This window comes from Bufo bufo, chromosome 4 (assembly GCF_905171765.1).
Source record: "Bufo bufo chromosome 4, aBufBuf1.1, whole genome shotgun sequence".
NCBI lineage: Eukaryota > Metazoa > Chordata > Amphibia > Anura > Bufonidae > Bufo > Bufo bufo.
The window spans coordinates 22337369-22352243 of NC_053392.1; the positions used below are offsets into that span (position 1 = coordinate 22337369).

General features: G+C 45.4%; 1 protein-coding gene across 1 annotated transcript in view; it reads left to right on the forward strand.

The window, feature by feature from the left end:
* The window catches only part of LOC120998903 (vomeronasal type-2 receptor 26-like), a 29964-nt gene extending 15566 nt beyond the window's left edge, over positions 1-14398 (forward strand). The window contains exon 4 of the mRNA XM_040429781.1: positions 14220-14398. Coding sequence (XP_040285715.1) covers positions 14220-14398 — 179 coding nt within the window. The remainder of the gene's footprint in view (positions 1-14219) is intronic.
* The last annotated feature ends 477 nt before the right edge of the window (positions 14399-14875 follow it).

The window sequence follows — 14875 nt, forward strand, 5'->3', positions numbered from 1 at the left end:
AATTTTTGAAGGGATTTCAATTATGTCTTCAGGCAAACCATCAATGTGTGGTGTATCACCATTGCCAACTTGGATCAACCAATTGCTGAATTCAGTATCAACTGAACGGATATTGTTTGTAAGGTTAAGTATTTGGAAGTTTTGCCACAGTTTATTATACTTTATACATGCTTCAACAATTTTTGTCCGGTCACCATGAGGAAAATCTCCACCAAGTAATAAAACTTTTGAAGAAAACCACAGAAATAAGATAATAATGCACTTAGTAAAGTAGATGCAAGCATTATATATGGACAAAGTCCTCACTCTGATATGATAATATCTGAGACACTTAGTCAATATATTTTGATCAAAACACATCTAAGACCGCCTACCAAGCGCCAAGGTGGTCTCAGGTCAGGCGGGTCCTACGCTAAACCTACCTAAGCCATTGGGATTCTATGTTAAGGAGCACAGACGCCGCACATATGGTGTGCTGCTCCTAGTCACCTCCATGTGCATCAAGCAGCCAATGGGAGGAGGAGCCAGCACACCTATATGTACCACCTAATCAAGGCGCTCTATTGGATAGGAAGGGCAAAAGTGCAGAGGAATGCTACTCCCAAGATAAAATAGGTGCGCATTCACACTTGAAGGTGCCACTCCCTCAAGCAAATACTACATAGACAAAAAAATCACAGAAAAAACTAAGATAAAAACATCCTGCACGGTATGATATACAAATGTGCGGATGTCCCTGGCCATATTATTGAAGAAAACCACAGAAATATGTGCGGCGTCTGCGCTCCTGAACATAGAAGCCCAATGGCTTAGGTAGGTTTAGCGTAGGACCCGCCTGACCTGAGACCACCTTGGCGCTTGGTAGGCGGGCTTAGATGTGTTTTGATCAAAATATATTGACTAAGTGTCTCAGATATTATCATATCAGAGTGAGGACTTTGTCAATATATATAATGCTTGCATCTACTTTACTAAGTGCATTATTATCTTATTTCTGTGGTTTTCTTCAATAATATGGCCAGGGACATCCGCACATTTGTATATCATACCGTGCAGGATGTTTTTATCTTAGTTTTTAAGTAATAAAACTTTTCCTCCAACTTTCTAGTTATCCATTATTTCTTTTAGCAGTTTGTTAACCACTGTAAGAGCAATAGACGGGGCCATTGTACACTCATCCCAAATGAGTACTGTAGATGATCTCAAACTTTTAGCATCATCAGAATTGAGACGCATATTTGATATTGAGTTCTCAACTATCGGAACAGATAATTTGAACTGTGAGTGGTATGTTCTTCCACCCTCAAGAAGACTGGCTGCTATACCTGTTGAGGCTACAGCGAGTGCAATGTTACCTTCTCCACGAACTGTGTTGAGAAGAGTTTTGTAAAGATAGGTTATACCACTGCCTCCTGGACCATCCAAGAAAAAACAACGGTTGCAAAGGTTGTCATTTCTGCTTGCAGACAATATTTTTTCTGAAGCTCTATTTTGTTCTATGTTTAATGTTTTCTCAATTTCTTCAGCTTTGTATTTTGTAATTCCTTGTCATACATATTCCAAAGTTGATCAGTATTTGGCATTGTGGAAGGCAATCCAAAATCTTCACAGTTTTTGCCATGTAGTACCGGAATGTTGGCTATTTCTGTAAGTGCGAACCTTCGACAAATTGTGCAATCATCATTGTGTTGTTTATGTTTGTGAACTAAATCTTCTATGAGATATTGCTCATATTTTAGAAAAAGTGCATTCACATTTTGCAATGATGCAAAAACGCAGACATATGCAAATAATTCCCTAAATTGTTTAGGCATTGTGAAGTGGACAGCATCTTCCAGAGTGTTCTCCCACACGTCATCATCATTAATAAGTCCTTTTGCTTTTGCAGCATCTTGGAAAGTGGGATAGACATTTCCATGTACCGTCCTCACATCATTAAAGGATATTGCACCAGCCACATGCAGCAATAGTAGACGCAGACAGTAACGCTCTGCATCTGATATTAAGTTGACAGAATACATTTGTCCAATAATTTTTTCTGCACCACGTTGACGCAATTTCCAACAACAATTTTGAGAGTCAAACACATAGTGAAAAGGAATGTCAGAATATAATATACTAGACATTAAGCCCGTTACAATAACGGGCGCTAGAACAGTAGTGCTGGCACTGTGATGGGGGATCTGTAGATCGCACAGTTATGGGGGGATCTGTGGATGACACTGTTATGGGGGATCTGTGGATGGCACTGTTATGGGGGCATCTGTGGATGGCACTGTTATGGGGGATCTGTGAATGGCACTGTTATGGAGAGGATATGTGGATGGCATACTGTTATGGGGGGATCTGTGAATGGTACTGTTATGGGGGGATCTGTGGATGGCACTGTTATGGGGGGAACTGTGAATGGCACTGTTATGGGGGGATCTGTGGATGGCACTGTTATGGGGGGATCTGTGGATGGCACTGTTATGGGGGATCTTTGCATGACACTGTTATGGGGGATCTGTGGATGGCACACTGTTATGGGGGATCTGTGAATGGTACTGTTATGGGGGATCTGTGGATGACACTGTTATGGGGGGTCCTGTGGATGGCACTGTTATGGGGGATCTGTGGATGACACTGTTATGGGGGATCTGTGGATGACATTGTTATGGGGGATCTGTGGATGACACTGTTATGGGGGGATCTGTGGATGGCACTGTTATGGGGGGATCTGTGGATGGCACTGTTATGGGGGGATCTGTGGATGGCACTGTTATCGGGGGGATCTGTGGATGGCACTGTTATGGGGGATCTGTGGATGGCACTGTTATAGAAGATCTGTGGATGATACTGTTATGGGGGATCTGTGGATGGCACTGTTATGGGGATCTGTAGATGGCTCTGTTATGGGGGGGATCTGTCGATGACACTGTTATGGGGGATCTGTGGATGACACTGTTATGGGGGATCTGTAAATGGCACTCTTATGGGGGATCTGTGAATGGCACTGTTATAGGGGATCTGTGGATGGCACTGTTATAGGGGATCTGTGGATGGCACTGTTATAGGGGATCTGTGGATGATACTGTTATGGGGGATCTGTGGATGGCACTGTTATGGGTGATCTGTGGATGGCACTGTTATGGGGGATCTGTGGATGACAGTGTTATAGGGGATCTGTGGATGACACTGTTATGGGGGATCTGTGGATGTCAATGTTATGGGTGATCTGTGGATGTGTCACCGCCAGCTCTGTGAGAAGGTCTGTCAGACGTTCTTCTCTACCTGTTGTATGATGTTCTTTGTTTTCACTTTCTCATCTCCTTTTCTTCTCCCAGCTGTCACCTATTTGCACTGATTGTCTCCCTTTATATTCCCTCCCATACTGCCTCACTTTGCGGTTTATATTTCTTCCTGGATTGTGTTCACTGCTGGAGGCTGCTTCTCCTGATTCCTCAGATAAGTCTGTTTCCTTTATTTGTGTTTCTTGCTGGCTTGATTGTAGGTGACCCTGACTCCGTCCGTGTTAAGTGCAGGGAGCCGGTGGTCGTGTAACCTCACTATTATAGGGTTTTCAGGTGTCATATAGTATAAGGTACGAGGACATGCAATTGTCTACCATGGAGATCTTTGCATGGGCATAGCAGTCGGGGAGAGCTCTAGGGGTTTTATAGGGCTCACCCATATGCTCCTTAGTTTGGGATCAAGCCAGTCGGATGTTTATTTATAAGTTCCAGCTTTCTGCAACACCATCCGTGACAAGATGAATCTGTTATGAGGGGATCTGTGGATGACAGTGTTATAGGGGATCTGTGGATGACACTGTTATGGGGGATCTGTGGATTGCACTGGTATGGGGGGATCTGTGGATGGCACTGTAATGGGGGATCTGTGGATGACACTGTTATGGGGGATCTGTGGATGGCACTGTTATGGGGGATCTGTGGATGGCACTGTTATGGGGGATCTGTGGATGGCACTGTTATGGGGCTGGTCTGTGGCTGACACTTATTGGAGTCTGTGGCTGACACTGTTATGGGGGTATATGTGGCTGACACTGTTATGGGGTATCTGTGGATGACACTGTTATGGGGCTGGTCTGTGGCTGACACTTATTGGGGTCTGTGGGTGACACTTATTGGGGTCTGTGGCTGACACTGTTATGGGGGTATCTGTGGATGACACATAGCATCTTATGCTATGTGTCATCCACAGATCCCCCCATAACAGTGTCGCTGTTTAGTGTGAATGTAATGGCAGCGGGGCCCGGTGCAGTCACTGTATTGCACCGGCCTCGCTCAGAGTAGTAATACTTTGAATAACTGTAATAATAATAACGATCTTCACTTCTTCACTTACTACATGGTGAGGGAAAAGGCCGGGCGGGCTGCCAGGCACTGGCAGCTTTACTCACTAGGTCATGCGCCTGCGCCGCCTGCTTCATTCATGCAGTGGGTGGAGCAGGGGTGTCACTTAGTGAGTTATGCTACCAGTGCCTGGCCGCCCGCCAGGCCTCCTGCCTCACCATGTAGTAAGTGAGCGGGGCCGGTGCAATACAGTGACTGACCCCCGCTGCCATTACAATAGGATGCTGCACATGTAGTGTCTGTGGAGTGTGTGCCGATGGAGCGGCGTCTGGCCGCCCTGCGCGTGTGGGGAAGCGGGCGCATGCGCAGTGCGGCATATTGAGTAAGATAGTCGTCTCTCAGTGTGGACGGCTCCCCGGGATCTGTGACGGCTGCGCTGTCCCGTGTGCTCCGGGCAGAGTACAACTACTGAAAGCCGCTGTGCTCGACTCCCGGCGTCCTCCTCCCTGAGCGCTGCTGTGCCCCGAGCCCGGCTCTGCGACCTGGATTGGCCTGTGTGTGTGTGTCTCCGTCCGCTGCGCATGCGCACTTCTATAATCGGCACACACGCACGCACGTACACAGGGCTTTTATTAGTATAGATAATATTTTCTCTTACTGTAATACTGACTTATATGTAGCTGTAATATGCGTCACTGGCACTGACTTTTGGCTGAGACTGCAGGTACTGTGACTGGTGGCTGATATGACTGCCACTGACTGGTAGTGCTGAGACCACTGGCACTGTGACTGGTGACTGATACAGCTGTCACTGACTGGTGGTGCTGAGAGCACTGGCACTGTGACTGGTGGCTGATACTGCTGGCACTGATTGCTGGCACTGACTGGTGGTGCTGAGACTGCAGCTGATGGCTGAAACAGCTGGCGCTGACTGGTGGCTGAGAAAACTGGCAGTGCCTGCTGGCGCGTTTTGGTGTCCGCCTGGCGGTGCGGAGCCGAACGGATCCGTCCTGACTTACAATGTAAGTCAATGGGGACGGATCCGTTTACATTGACACAATATTGGTGCAATTGTAAACGGATCCATCCCCCATTGACTTTCAATGTAAAGTCAAGAGTCCCTATTTTAGGCTACTTTCACTCCTAAGCTAGGTGCGGATCCATCTGGTATCTGCACAGACGGATTCGCACCTATAAATGCAAACAATGGTATCCGTTCAGTGCGGATCCATCTGCATAACAGCTTTTTCAGATCTGAGTTTTCACTATCGTGAAAAATCAGATCCGACAGTATATTCTAACAGAGAGGAGTTTCCATGGTGATGGGGACGCTTCAAGTTAGAATATACTAAGAACTGTGTACATAACTGCCCCCTGCGGACCTCAGGGGGCAGTGCCGCACCTGAGGGGTTAAATGTGCGGATCTCAGCCCCCTGATCGGGTGCTGCCAGGCAGCAGGGGGACAGACCCCCCTCCCTCCCCAGTATTAAAAGCATTGGTGGCCAGTGCGGCCCCCCTCCCTCCCCAGTATTAAAAGCATTGGTGGCCAGTGCGGCGCCCTCCCTCCCTCCCCAGTATTAAAAACATTGGTGGCCAGTGAGGCCCCACCCTCCCTCCCTCCCCAGTATTAAAAGCATTGGTGGCCAGTACGGCCCCCCTCCCTCCCTCCCCAGTATTAAAAGCATTGGTGGCCAGTGCGGCCCCCCCTCCTTTCCTCTCCAGTATTAAAAGCATTGGTGGCCAGTGCGGCCCCCCTCCCTCCCTCCCCAGTATTAAAGCATTGGTTGCCAGTGCGGCCCCCCCTCCCTACCCAGTATTAAAAGCATTGGTGGCCAGTGCAGCCTCCCTCCCCAGTATTAAAAACATTGGTGGCCAGTGCGCCCCCCCCTCCCTCCCTCCCCAGTATTAAAAGCATTGGTGGCCAGTGCGGCCCCCCTCCCTCCCTCCCCAGTATTAAAGCATTGGTTGCCAGTGCGGCCCCCCCTCCCTAACCAGTATTAAAAGCATTGGTGGCGAGTGCAGCCCCCCTCCCTCCCCAGTATTAAAAACATTGGTGGCCAGTGCGGCCCCCCCTCCCTCCCTTCCCAGTATTAAAAGCATTGGTTGCCAGTGCGCCCCCCCTCCCTCCCCAGTATTAAAAGCATTGGTGGCCAGAGCGGCCCCCCCTCCCTCCCTCCCCAGTATTAAAAGCATTGGTGGCCAATGCGGCCCCCCTCCCTCCCCAGTATTAATAGCATTGGTGGCCAGTGCACCCCCCCTCCCTCCCTCCCCAGTAATAAAACTCCCTCCTCAGTATTAAAAGCATAGGTGGCCAGTATGCCCCCCTCCCTCCCTCCCTAGTATTAAAAGCATTGGTGGCCAGGTGCGCCCCCCCCCTCCCTTCTTCCCCAGTATTAAAAGCATTGGTGGCCAGTGTGACCCCCCTCTCTCCCCAGTATTAAAAGCATTGGTGGCGAGTGCGGACCCCCCCTCCCTCCTTCCCCAGTATTAAAAGCATTGGTGGCCAGTGCGGCCCCCCCTCCCTCCCCAGTATTAAAAGCATTGGTGGCCAGTGCGGACCCCCCCTCCCTCCCTCCCCAGTATTAAAAGCATTGGTGGCCAGTGCGGACCCCCCCTCCCTCCTTCCCCAGTATTAAAAGCATTGGTGGCCAGTGCGGACCCCCCCTCCCTCCTTCCCCAGTATTAAAAGCATTGGTGGCCAGTGCGGCCCCCCCTCCCTCCCCAGTATTAAAAGCATTGGTGGCCAGTGCGGCGCCCTCCCTCCCTCCCTAGTATTAAAAGCATTGCTGGTTAGTGCGGCTCCCCCCTCCCTCCCTCCCTCCCTCCCCAGTATTAAAAGCATCGGTGGCCAGTGCGGACCCCCCCTCCCTCCCCAGTATTAAAAGCATTGGTGGCCAGTGCGGCCCCCCCTCCCTCCCCAGTATTAAAAGCATTGGTGGCCACACACCAGCAACAGTGGGGACCAACCTCCTTGGGCTGATCTGGGTACTGTCGTCAGACTGCTGAGTGGCGGCTGTTGCTACCTCCTCTTCCTGATCCGATGCCAAGAATGGCTGTGCATCGGAAATGTCTTGTGATGGATCGGAAAATAATTCCTGTGACTCAGGCGGAGGGTATATGATGGTGGTGGTGTTGGTGGTGGTGTTTTTGGGGGTGCACACAGCAGAGAGTGAAGAGGGTGCAGATAGAGAGGATGAGGAGGGTGCAGAAGCGGAAGGCTGAGTAAGCCACTCAACCAAGTCTGGTGCGTCCTTTGACGTAATTGAACGCACCTTCTGCAACTTCCCACTTAGGCTCCAGCCTGGTGCTCCTGCCCTACCCCTACCACCCCTGCGGAAGGGCCTGCCTCTTCCTCTGCCTGTCATTTTTTTAATGACCCTGGGACAAAAGTATCTAAAGAAGTGCAGTGTATGTGGAAGAAGGTATATAACACCCCGCTTCAATATGTCATTTTGGGGGGCCACTGGTCTATCACACCAGTTATAAAAAAAAATTCCTGTAAATTTTCTCACTGTGTGTAGCAGAGGGAACGCAGTGAAAGAGGCTACATTTCTGCAGTACCCAAATACACTATTTAAAAAGTATATTCTTAGATAACACCCCGCTTCAATATGTTGTTTTGGGGGCCACTGGTCTATCACACCAGTTATAATACTTCTTTCTAATTGCGTTTGTCACTCTTTGTAGTTGTAGTATCGCTGCAGAACCGATCACCAGTCACAATGCTGCACTATACAAATCTTCTATAATATGCTTTCTATATTAGAAAGTATATTATAAGTGTATTACACCCCTATATACTGCACACCTATACCAGTCCTTAAAAGGACTTTTGTGGACCTATTAGCTAGCGTTTGGTGTCCCTAACAGCCTGTCCCTGCTCCACACTGCAACCTCTCCCTACACTGACAAAAGACAGAATGTAAAATGGCAGCCAGATCAGGTCTATTTATAAGGTAGGGGGTATGTCCATGTGCTGAAATGTCTCAATTGGCTGTCCTGTACCACCTGATGGATGTGTCATGGGTCAAAGTTCTTCACAATGTAAAAGAATATGGCGCCGGGGAATATCGCCATATGTTCGCATGTTTGGCGAACCGCGAATGAATAAAGTTTGCCGCAAACCGATCGCCGGGCGAACCGCAAGGCCATCTCTAGTCAGGAGATGCGCCGAGGTTAGAGCAGGCAGCATACAAGGATATCCGTGAGACAAGGCTGAGATCAGGACCGGTGGCAGTAGGGTAATCCAAGAAACAGGTTTAGGTCAGGGAAGGCAACTAGAAGTCAGAGTCGGTAGTCAGGCTGGAGTAAGGTAAATGGGTAGTCAGACAGAAAATACACTTTAGCGTTTTACTAGAGACTAGAAAACCTAAAACTCAAGCTCCCTTTCAGAGGGGAGGGCAACTTATATACCTAGGGACAGGGTGGGAAAGGATTTGGACGTGCGCATGCTGACCTTTTAAGAGGCTGAGAGTAACCATGCATGTGCACTATAGAGCAGGCCTGGAAGCCTTTAAAGTATGATTGGCTCACAGAAGACCATGGTGGGTGGAACCAGAGCTGTGGAAGGAAGAGGAGTGGGGCCACTGTGAGTAGTGCAGTGTCTGGGCCTACAGGAAGGAGTGAGGCAGCGGTGGGTGAAGGATATCAGTACAACACTATTTCCTGACCCCATGGACTTCTGGGGAGGAAAATTGAAACAGTGACTAGAAGTAGCCCATTTTGCTATTGCTGAATAGTGTTGAGCGAGAATATTCTAATAACGAATATTTTTAGCGAATATCGCAACTTTGAGAATTTGCAAATATTTTGAATATAGTGCTATATATTCGCTATATTGAATATTCGTGATTTTTAAACATCTGAAAACATGATTCCTCACTGCTTCTTGCTTGTGGGCCAATGATTCATTGATCCACAAGCAAATTAAGCTGGAAGTAATAATTTTTTCATATTGAAAAAAACTGACGAATATTCTAAATAACGAATATATTCGCTATATTGTTATATATTCGTTTTCAAGAATATATAGCAATTTAGCAAATATTCGTAAAATACAAACATAGAGCAATTTAGCTAATATAGTGCTATAATCTTTTTTTTAAGAGTCTTAATTCTTTTTAAATCAGAAGTTCAGAAGAGAAAAAAGTTACAACTATTAGACAAAGAAGATTATACCATTATATTAGCTAAATTGATGCACTGAGTATTCTTGTTACTTCACAGCACTATGTCAGTAGCATGTATGTATGGACAGCAGATAAATATCTATCACATTCACATAGCACGTCCATTTTCCTGCCATGCAATATATACCACACACTATATACCATACACACAATATATATACTGTAGATTAAATTTTTTGTCCATGAGCTTTTTTTGTCGGATCAAAAGTATTTGCAGGGTGCAACATGGGGAGGTAAACCAGCAGTACACCCAATACCGTACCGTCACTTCACGAGGCAGGTACATCGCAGCTTAGCTGGCCAATATACATATAATCACAATACAATCTGATCTTATATCGGTAACATTAAATCTAATATTTTCCTTTTAAATATGTAACTTTTGTAGTGGATTATTTTTTTGAATATTTGTATAATAAAAAAATTGTGATTATATGCTTTTATCTTTATCTTTCAGCGCTTTCTGGAGCGGGGATACCCTTGGACCCAGAAAAGGGTTGAAAAAGAGGCCATTGTACGGTCTGTCCGGGTGGAATTAAAATGAAAAAGCGGCATATGGCATGACCGCAAGGCCATTCAAAAAAAATATTGCGACTTCAAACGCCTACACACAGATCGTGTCGAAGATTACAGCAGGCGATTATGCCCAGGTACAATGCTTACATGGATTTTGTATCTCTCTCTACAACACTCAGTAATGTACAGTCGTGGCCAAAAGTTTTGAGAATTACATAAATATTGGAAATTGGAAAAGTTGCTGCTTAAATTTTTATAATAGCAATTTGCTTATACTCCAGAATGTTATGAAGAGTGATCAGATGAATTGCATAGTCCTTCTTTGCCATGAAAATTAACTTAATCCAAAAAAAAACTTTCCACTGCATTTCATTGCTGTCATTAAAGGACCTGCTGAGATCATTTCAGTAATCGTCTTGTTAACTCAGGTGATAATGTTGACGAGCACAATGCTGGAGATCATTATGTCAGGCTGATTGGATTAAAATGGCAGACTTGACATGTTAAAAGGAGGGTGATGCTTGAAATCATTGTTCTTCCATTGTTATCCATGGTGACCTGCAAAGAAACGCGTGCAACCATCATTGCGTTGCATAAAAATGGCTTCACAGGCAAGGATATTGTGGCTACTAAGATTGCACCTCAATCAACAATTTATAGGATCATCAAGAACTTCAAGGAAAGAGGTTAAATTCTTGTTAAGAAGGCTTGAGGGCGTCCAAGAAAGTCTAGCAAGCGCCAGGATCGTCTCCTGAAGAGGATTCAGCTGCGGGATCGGAGTGCCACCAGTGCAGAGCTTGCTCAGGAATGGCAGCAGGCTGGTGTGAGCAAATCTGCACGCACAGTGAGGCAAAGACTTTTGGAAGATGGCCTGGTGTCAAGAAGGGAAGCAAAGAAGCCACTTCTCTCCAAAAAAAACATCAGGGACAGATTGATCTTCTGCAGAAAGTATGGTGAATGGACTGCTGAGGACTGGGGCAAAGTCATATTCTCCGATGAAGCCTCTTTCCGATTGTTTGGGGCATCTGGAAAAAGGCTTGTCCGGAGAAGAAAAGGTGAGCGCTACCATCAGTCCTGTGTCATGCCAACAGTAAAGCATCCTGAGACCATTCATGTGTGGGGTTGCTTCTCATCCAAGGGAGTGGGCTCACTCACAATTTTGCACAAAAACACAGCCATAAATAAAGAATGGTACCAAAACACCCTCCAACAGCAACTTCTTCCAACAATCCAACAACAGTTTGGTGAAGAACAATGCATTTTCCAGCACGATGGAGCACCGTGCCATAAGGCAAAAGTGATAACTAAGTGGCTTGGGGACCAAAACGTTGAAATTTTGGGTCAATGGCCTCGAAACTCCCCAGATCTTAATCCCATTGAGAACTTGTGGTCAATCCTCAAGAGGCGGGTGGACAAACAAAAACCCACTAATTCTGACAAACTCCAAGAAGTGATTATGAAAGAATGGGTTGCTATCAGTCAGGAATTGGCCCAGAAGTTGATTGAGAGCATGCCCAGTCGAATTGCAGAGGTCCTGAAAAAGAAGGACCAACACTGCAAATACTGACTCTTTGCATAAATGTCATGTAATTGTCGATAAAAGCCTTTGAAACGTATGAAGTGCGTGTAATTATATTTCACTACATCACAGAAACAACTGAAACAAAGATCTAAAAGCAGTTTAGCAGCAAACTTTGTGAAAACTGATATTTGTGTCATTCTCAAAACTTTTGGCCACGACTGTACAGTATAATTCATATACCATGCTGTACAATATAGAAACATAGAAACATAGAATGTGTCGGCAGATAAGAACCATTTGGCCCATCTAGTCTGCCCAATATACCGAATCCTATGGATAGTCCCTGGCCCTATCTTATATGAAGGATGGCCTTTTATCTTTATCTTTCAGCGCTTTCTGGAGCGGGGATACCCTTGGACCCAGAAAAGGGTTGAAAAAGAGGCCATTGTACGGTCTGTCCGGGTGGAATTAAAATGAAAAAGCGGCATATGACATGACCCCAAGGCCATTCAAAAAAAATATTGCGACCTCAAACGCCTGCACCCAGATCGTGTAGAAGATTGCAGTAGGCGATTACGCCCAGGTACAATGCTTACATGAATTGTGTATCTCTCTCTACAACACTCAGTAATGTATATATTCAGTTATGCTGCTAATCCGTACAGATGTAGTATGGTTAACACACAAACTCTTAACTAAAATTTCTTAACTCATCCCGTAATCTTGAAACAAAAGCCATTTTATAAAATATCTTAACGCATTTAATTGCATTAAGTTTACATAACACGTCTCATAAAGCATGTGTGTTTTCTCTACTACATCCGTATTTCATCCCTTTTCAAATGATTACTTAATACCTGGTGTGACACGTACAAAATCTTCCGGTTACATCATACATCTCTACCTCGCTGAGATTGTATATATATTGTTATACCAGCGCGGTACTGATGTATGATGTCACCGGATGATTTCGTACCTTTCACACACACATAAATATATATAGGTATTTTTGTTTATATCCACATAAACTGCAAACATCAATCAGTATTCCGGTCAAAGTCCCCGACCATTACATACATCCCCCACACAATTTGCATGGGATATAAAGGATGTATGTGTGTATGTTCCGCAAAAACACAAAAACGCAACCATTGATTTCAACGAAACTTGGTATACACATTCCCTGCTACCTGGAAAGAAATCTTGCGGGGGTCTCGGCTCTCTATGACGTACCGTTCCTGAGATATTCCCAAAAAATTACCTGTATTATCCAATACAAGCCTGCCAGCCTTTTACTTAAATCCTAACTGCCAACTGACGGGCGCTGTGGAATTCACAGTTAAAGGGCCGGTCACCGTGAAAGTTACTATTAAAGAGCCGGTCACCGTGAAAGTCACTGTTAAAAGGGCGGTCACAATCAAAGTCACTGTTGAAGGGGCGGTCACCGTCAAAGTCACAGTTAAGGGGGAGACTTTAAGCCTCCTTCTAATTATAAAGTTCTCATGACAACTAAATGAACAGGGAGGGAGGGCGGGTCTGGCAGCAGATCTTCAAAATGCGGCTTGGCAGACAGTCTAATGCTGGCAGCCACAAAAAATTATATACCCAACATAACACCATCCAATAACCCCTTATCTAATTTCCGAACTGTTGTTTTGTTTCCCTAAATGTCAATTACCCAGTCACAATACCCTATAGGGCACCTTCCTAACAAATTCCACCCATCTATATAACTTTTTTATTACCAACAAAATGAGGCAAATCCACTATTGGTATAATTCATAATCCCATGCAGATTCCTCCATATAGAAATTTCTTAATCTTTACCTTTATTATGATTTCTGAGTTGTTTGTATAAATTCTTAAAATTGTGTCATTATTACAGGTCGACCCGTTCCCTCCGTCCGCCAACCCAAAAAAACAAAAACTGAGGAGGTGCCCATGGAGGAGGAGAAGTGAGAGGAGCAGGAGAAGGGAGAAAATGTGGAGGCCACTTCCCCCCAAGATGTTGGCGAGACAGAGGCGACTGAGTAGGAGGCTGGACCTTCCCGGCCACCAGATTCTGCCCCCCCAGCTCTAGAACAGGAGGAAGAGGTGGTCTACACCCCCCATCGGGAGGGTAAATATGTGCACACATTACTATAATTTGGTATACATAACATATTCACAAGCATCCCACGATCCCCCCACCACCCTGCATCTCCGGAGCTGCAATGCACATGTGTAATGAATCTGAAAAATAGCCGCCCTTAGTTAACATGGCTGCCTGTTTAGCTGAGCAGCATTTGCACCCCGGTTCACAAACGTTTATGCCCGGGGGCAGGGTGTCTGTTGGTCCGTAATAGACTGTCCCTCTGCGTCAAGTCACGTCCCGCTGAGGCCTACTCTTAATGACCGGCTGTGAAGTAGTTAAAAGTGGCAACAATGAGGGGACAACAGAAACTAGTGTAATAGAAAAAAAAAAATAATGAACCATTCTCTGTAAACTACCAAAAAACTATTAACTAACCAAATAAATAACATTATACTCTATCCGAACTATCACTAAGAAGACCAAAATATAATTAACATAAAGATCTATAGTTATTGTATTTAGATGTAAATAGGCAGTGTTTAAACACATACTAAACACAATGCACTAATTGTCTTGTAAGTAATCGTAATTGAAATTTTTTTTTTTTTCATTTTTTTTTTCAGTAGTGAAGAAGTGCAGAAAGCACTTTGAAGAGCTTAAACAAGAATACTGCAAAGACATGATGGAATTGAAAATGATGCGTCAGCGAGTCAATAAGAAAGAGAGGGAAATGGAGAAAAAGTACCTTCTCAGATTTAAACAAATGGACGAGCTATTATCGAAGCTCCAAAAGTTGTCCTAGAGGCATGTTTTGTTATTATGTTTGTTATAAATACTGTTTTTCAGTTTGATACAGCGTGCTTTCGTTTTTTATAATGTAATGTTACGGTGTAATTTTATAAGTTAGTTGTAAGGCCACTTTATTCCAGGGTCAAACTCATCTTGATCTGGACAGACAGCAGGACAGACAGCAGTAGGTACATGGTAACACTGTAGTATACGGCCCACACATAACTCAGCAGTGTCAGGACCTACAACAGCAAGTATCGGTAACGGTGGAGTATAAGGCCTACACATAAGTCATCAGGGTCAGGACAGACTTTAGCATCAGCAGCAGGTAGATGTTAAGGGTCCAGTAAAAGGCCTACACATAGCTTGGCCTAACTCAGCACGACAGCAAGCAGCAGGTTTGAAGTGTGCAGCAGGAATTTGTTCCCAGGAATGGGCCCCCACCAGACCAGGAGAGCACCAAAAATAAACCAAGACACCTCTGACAGCA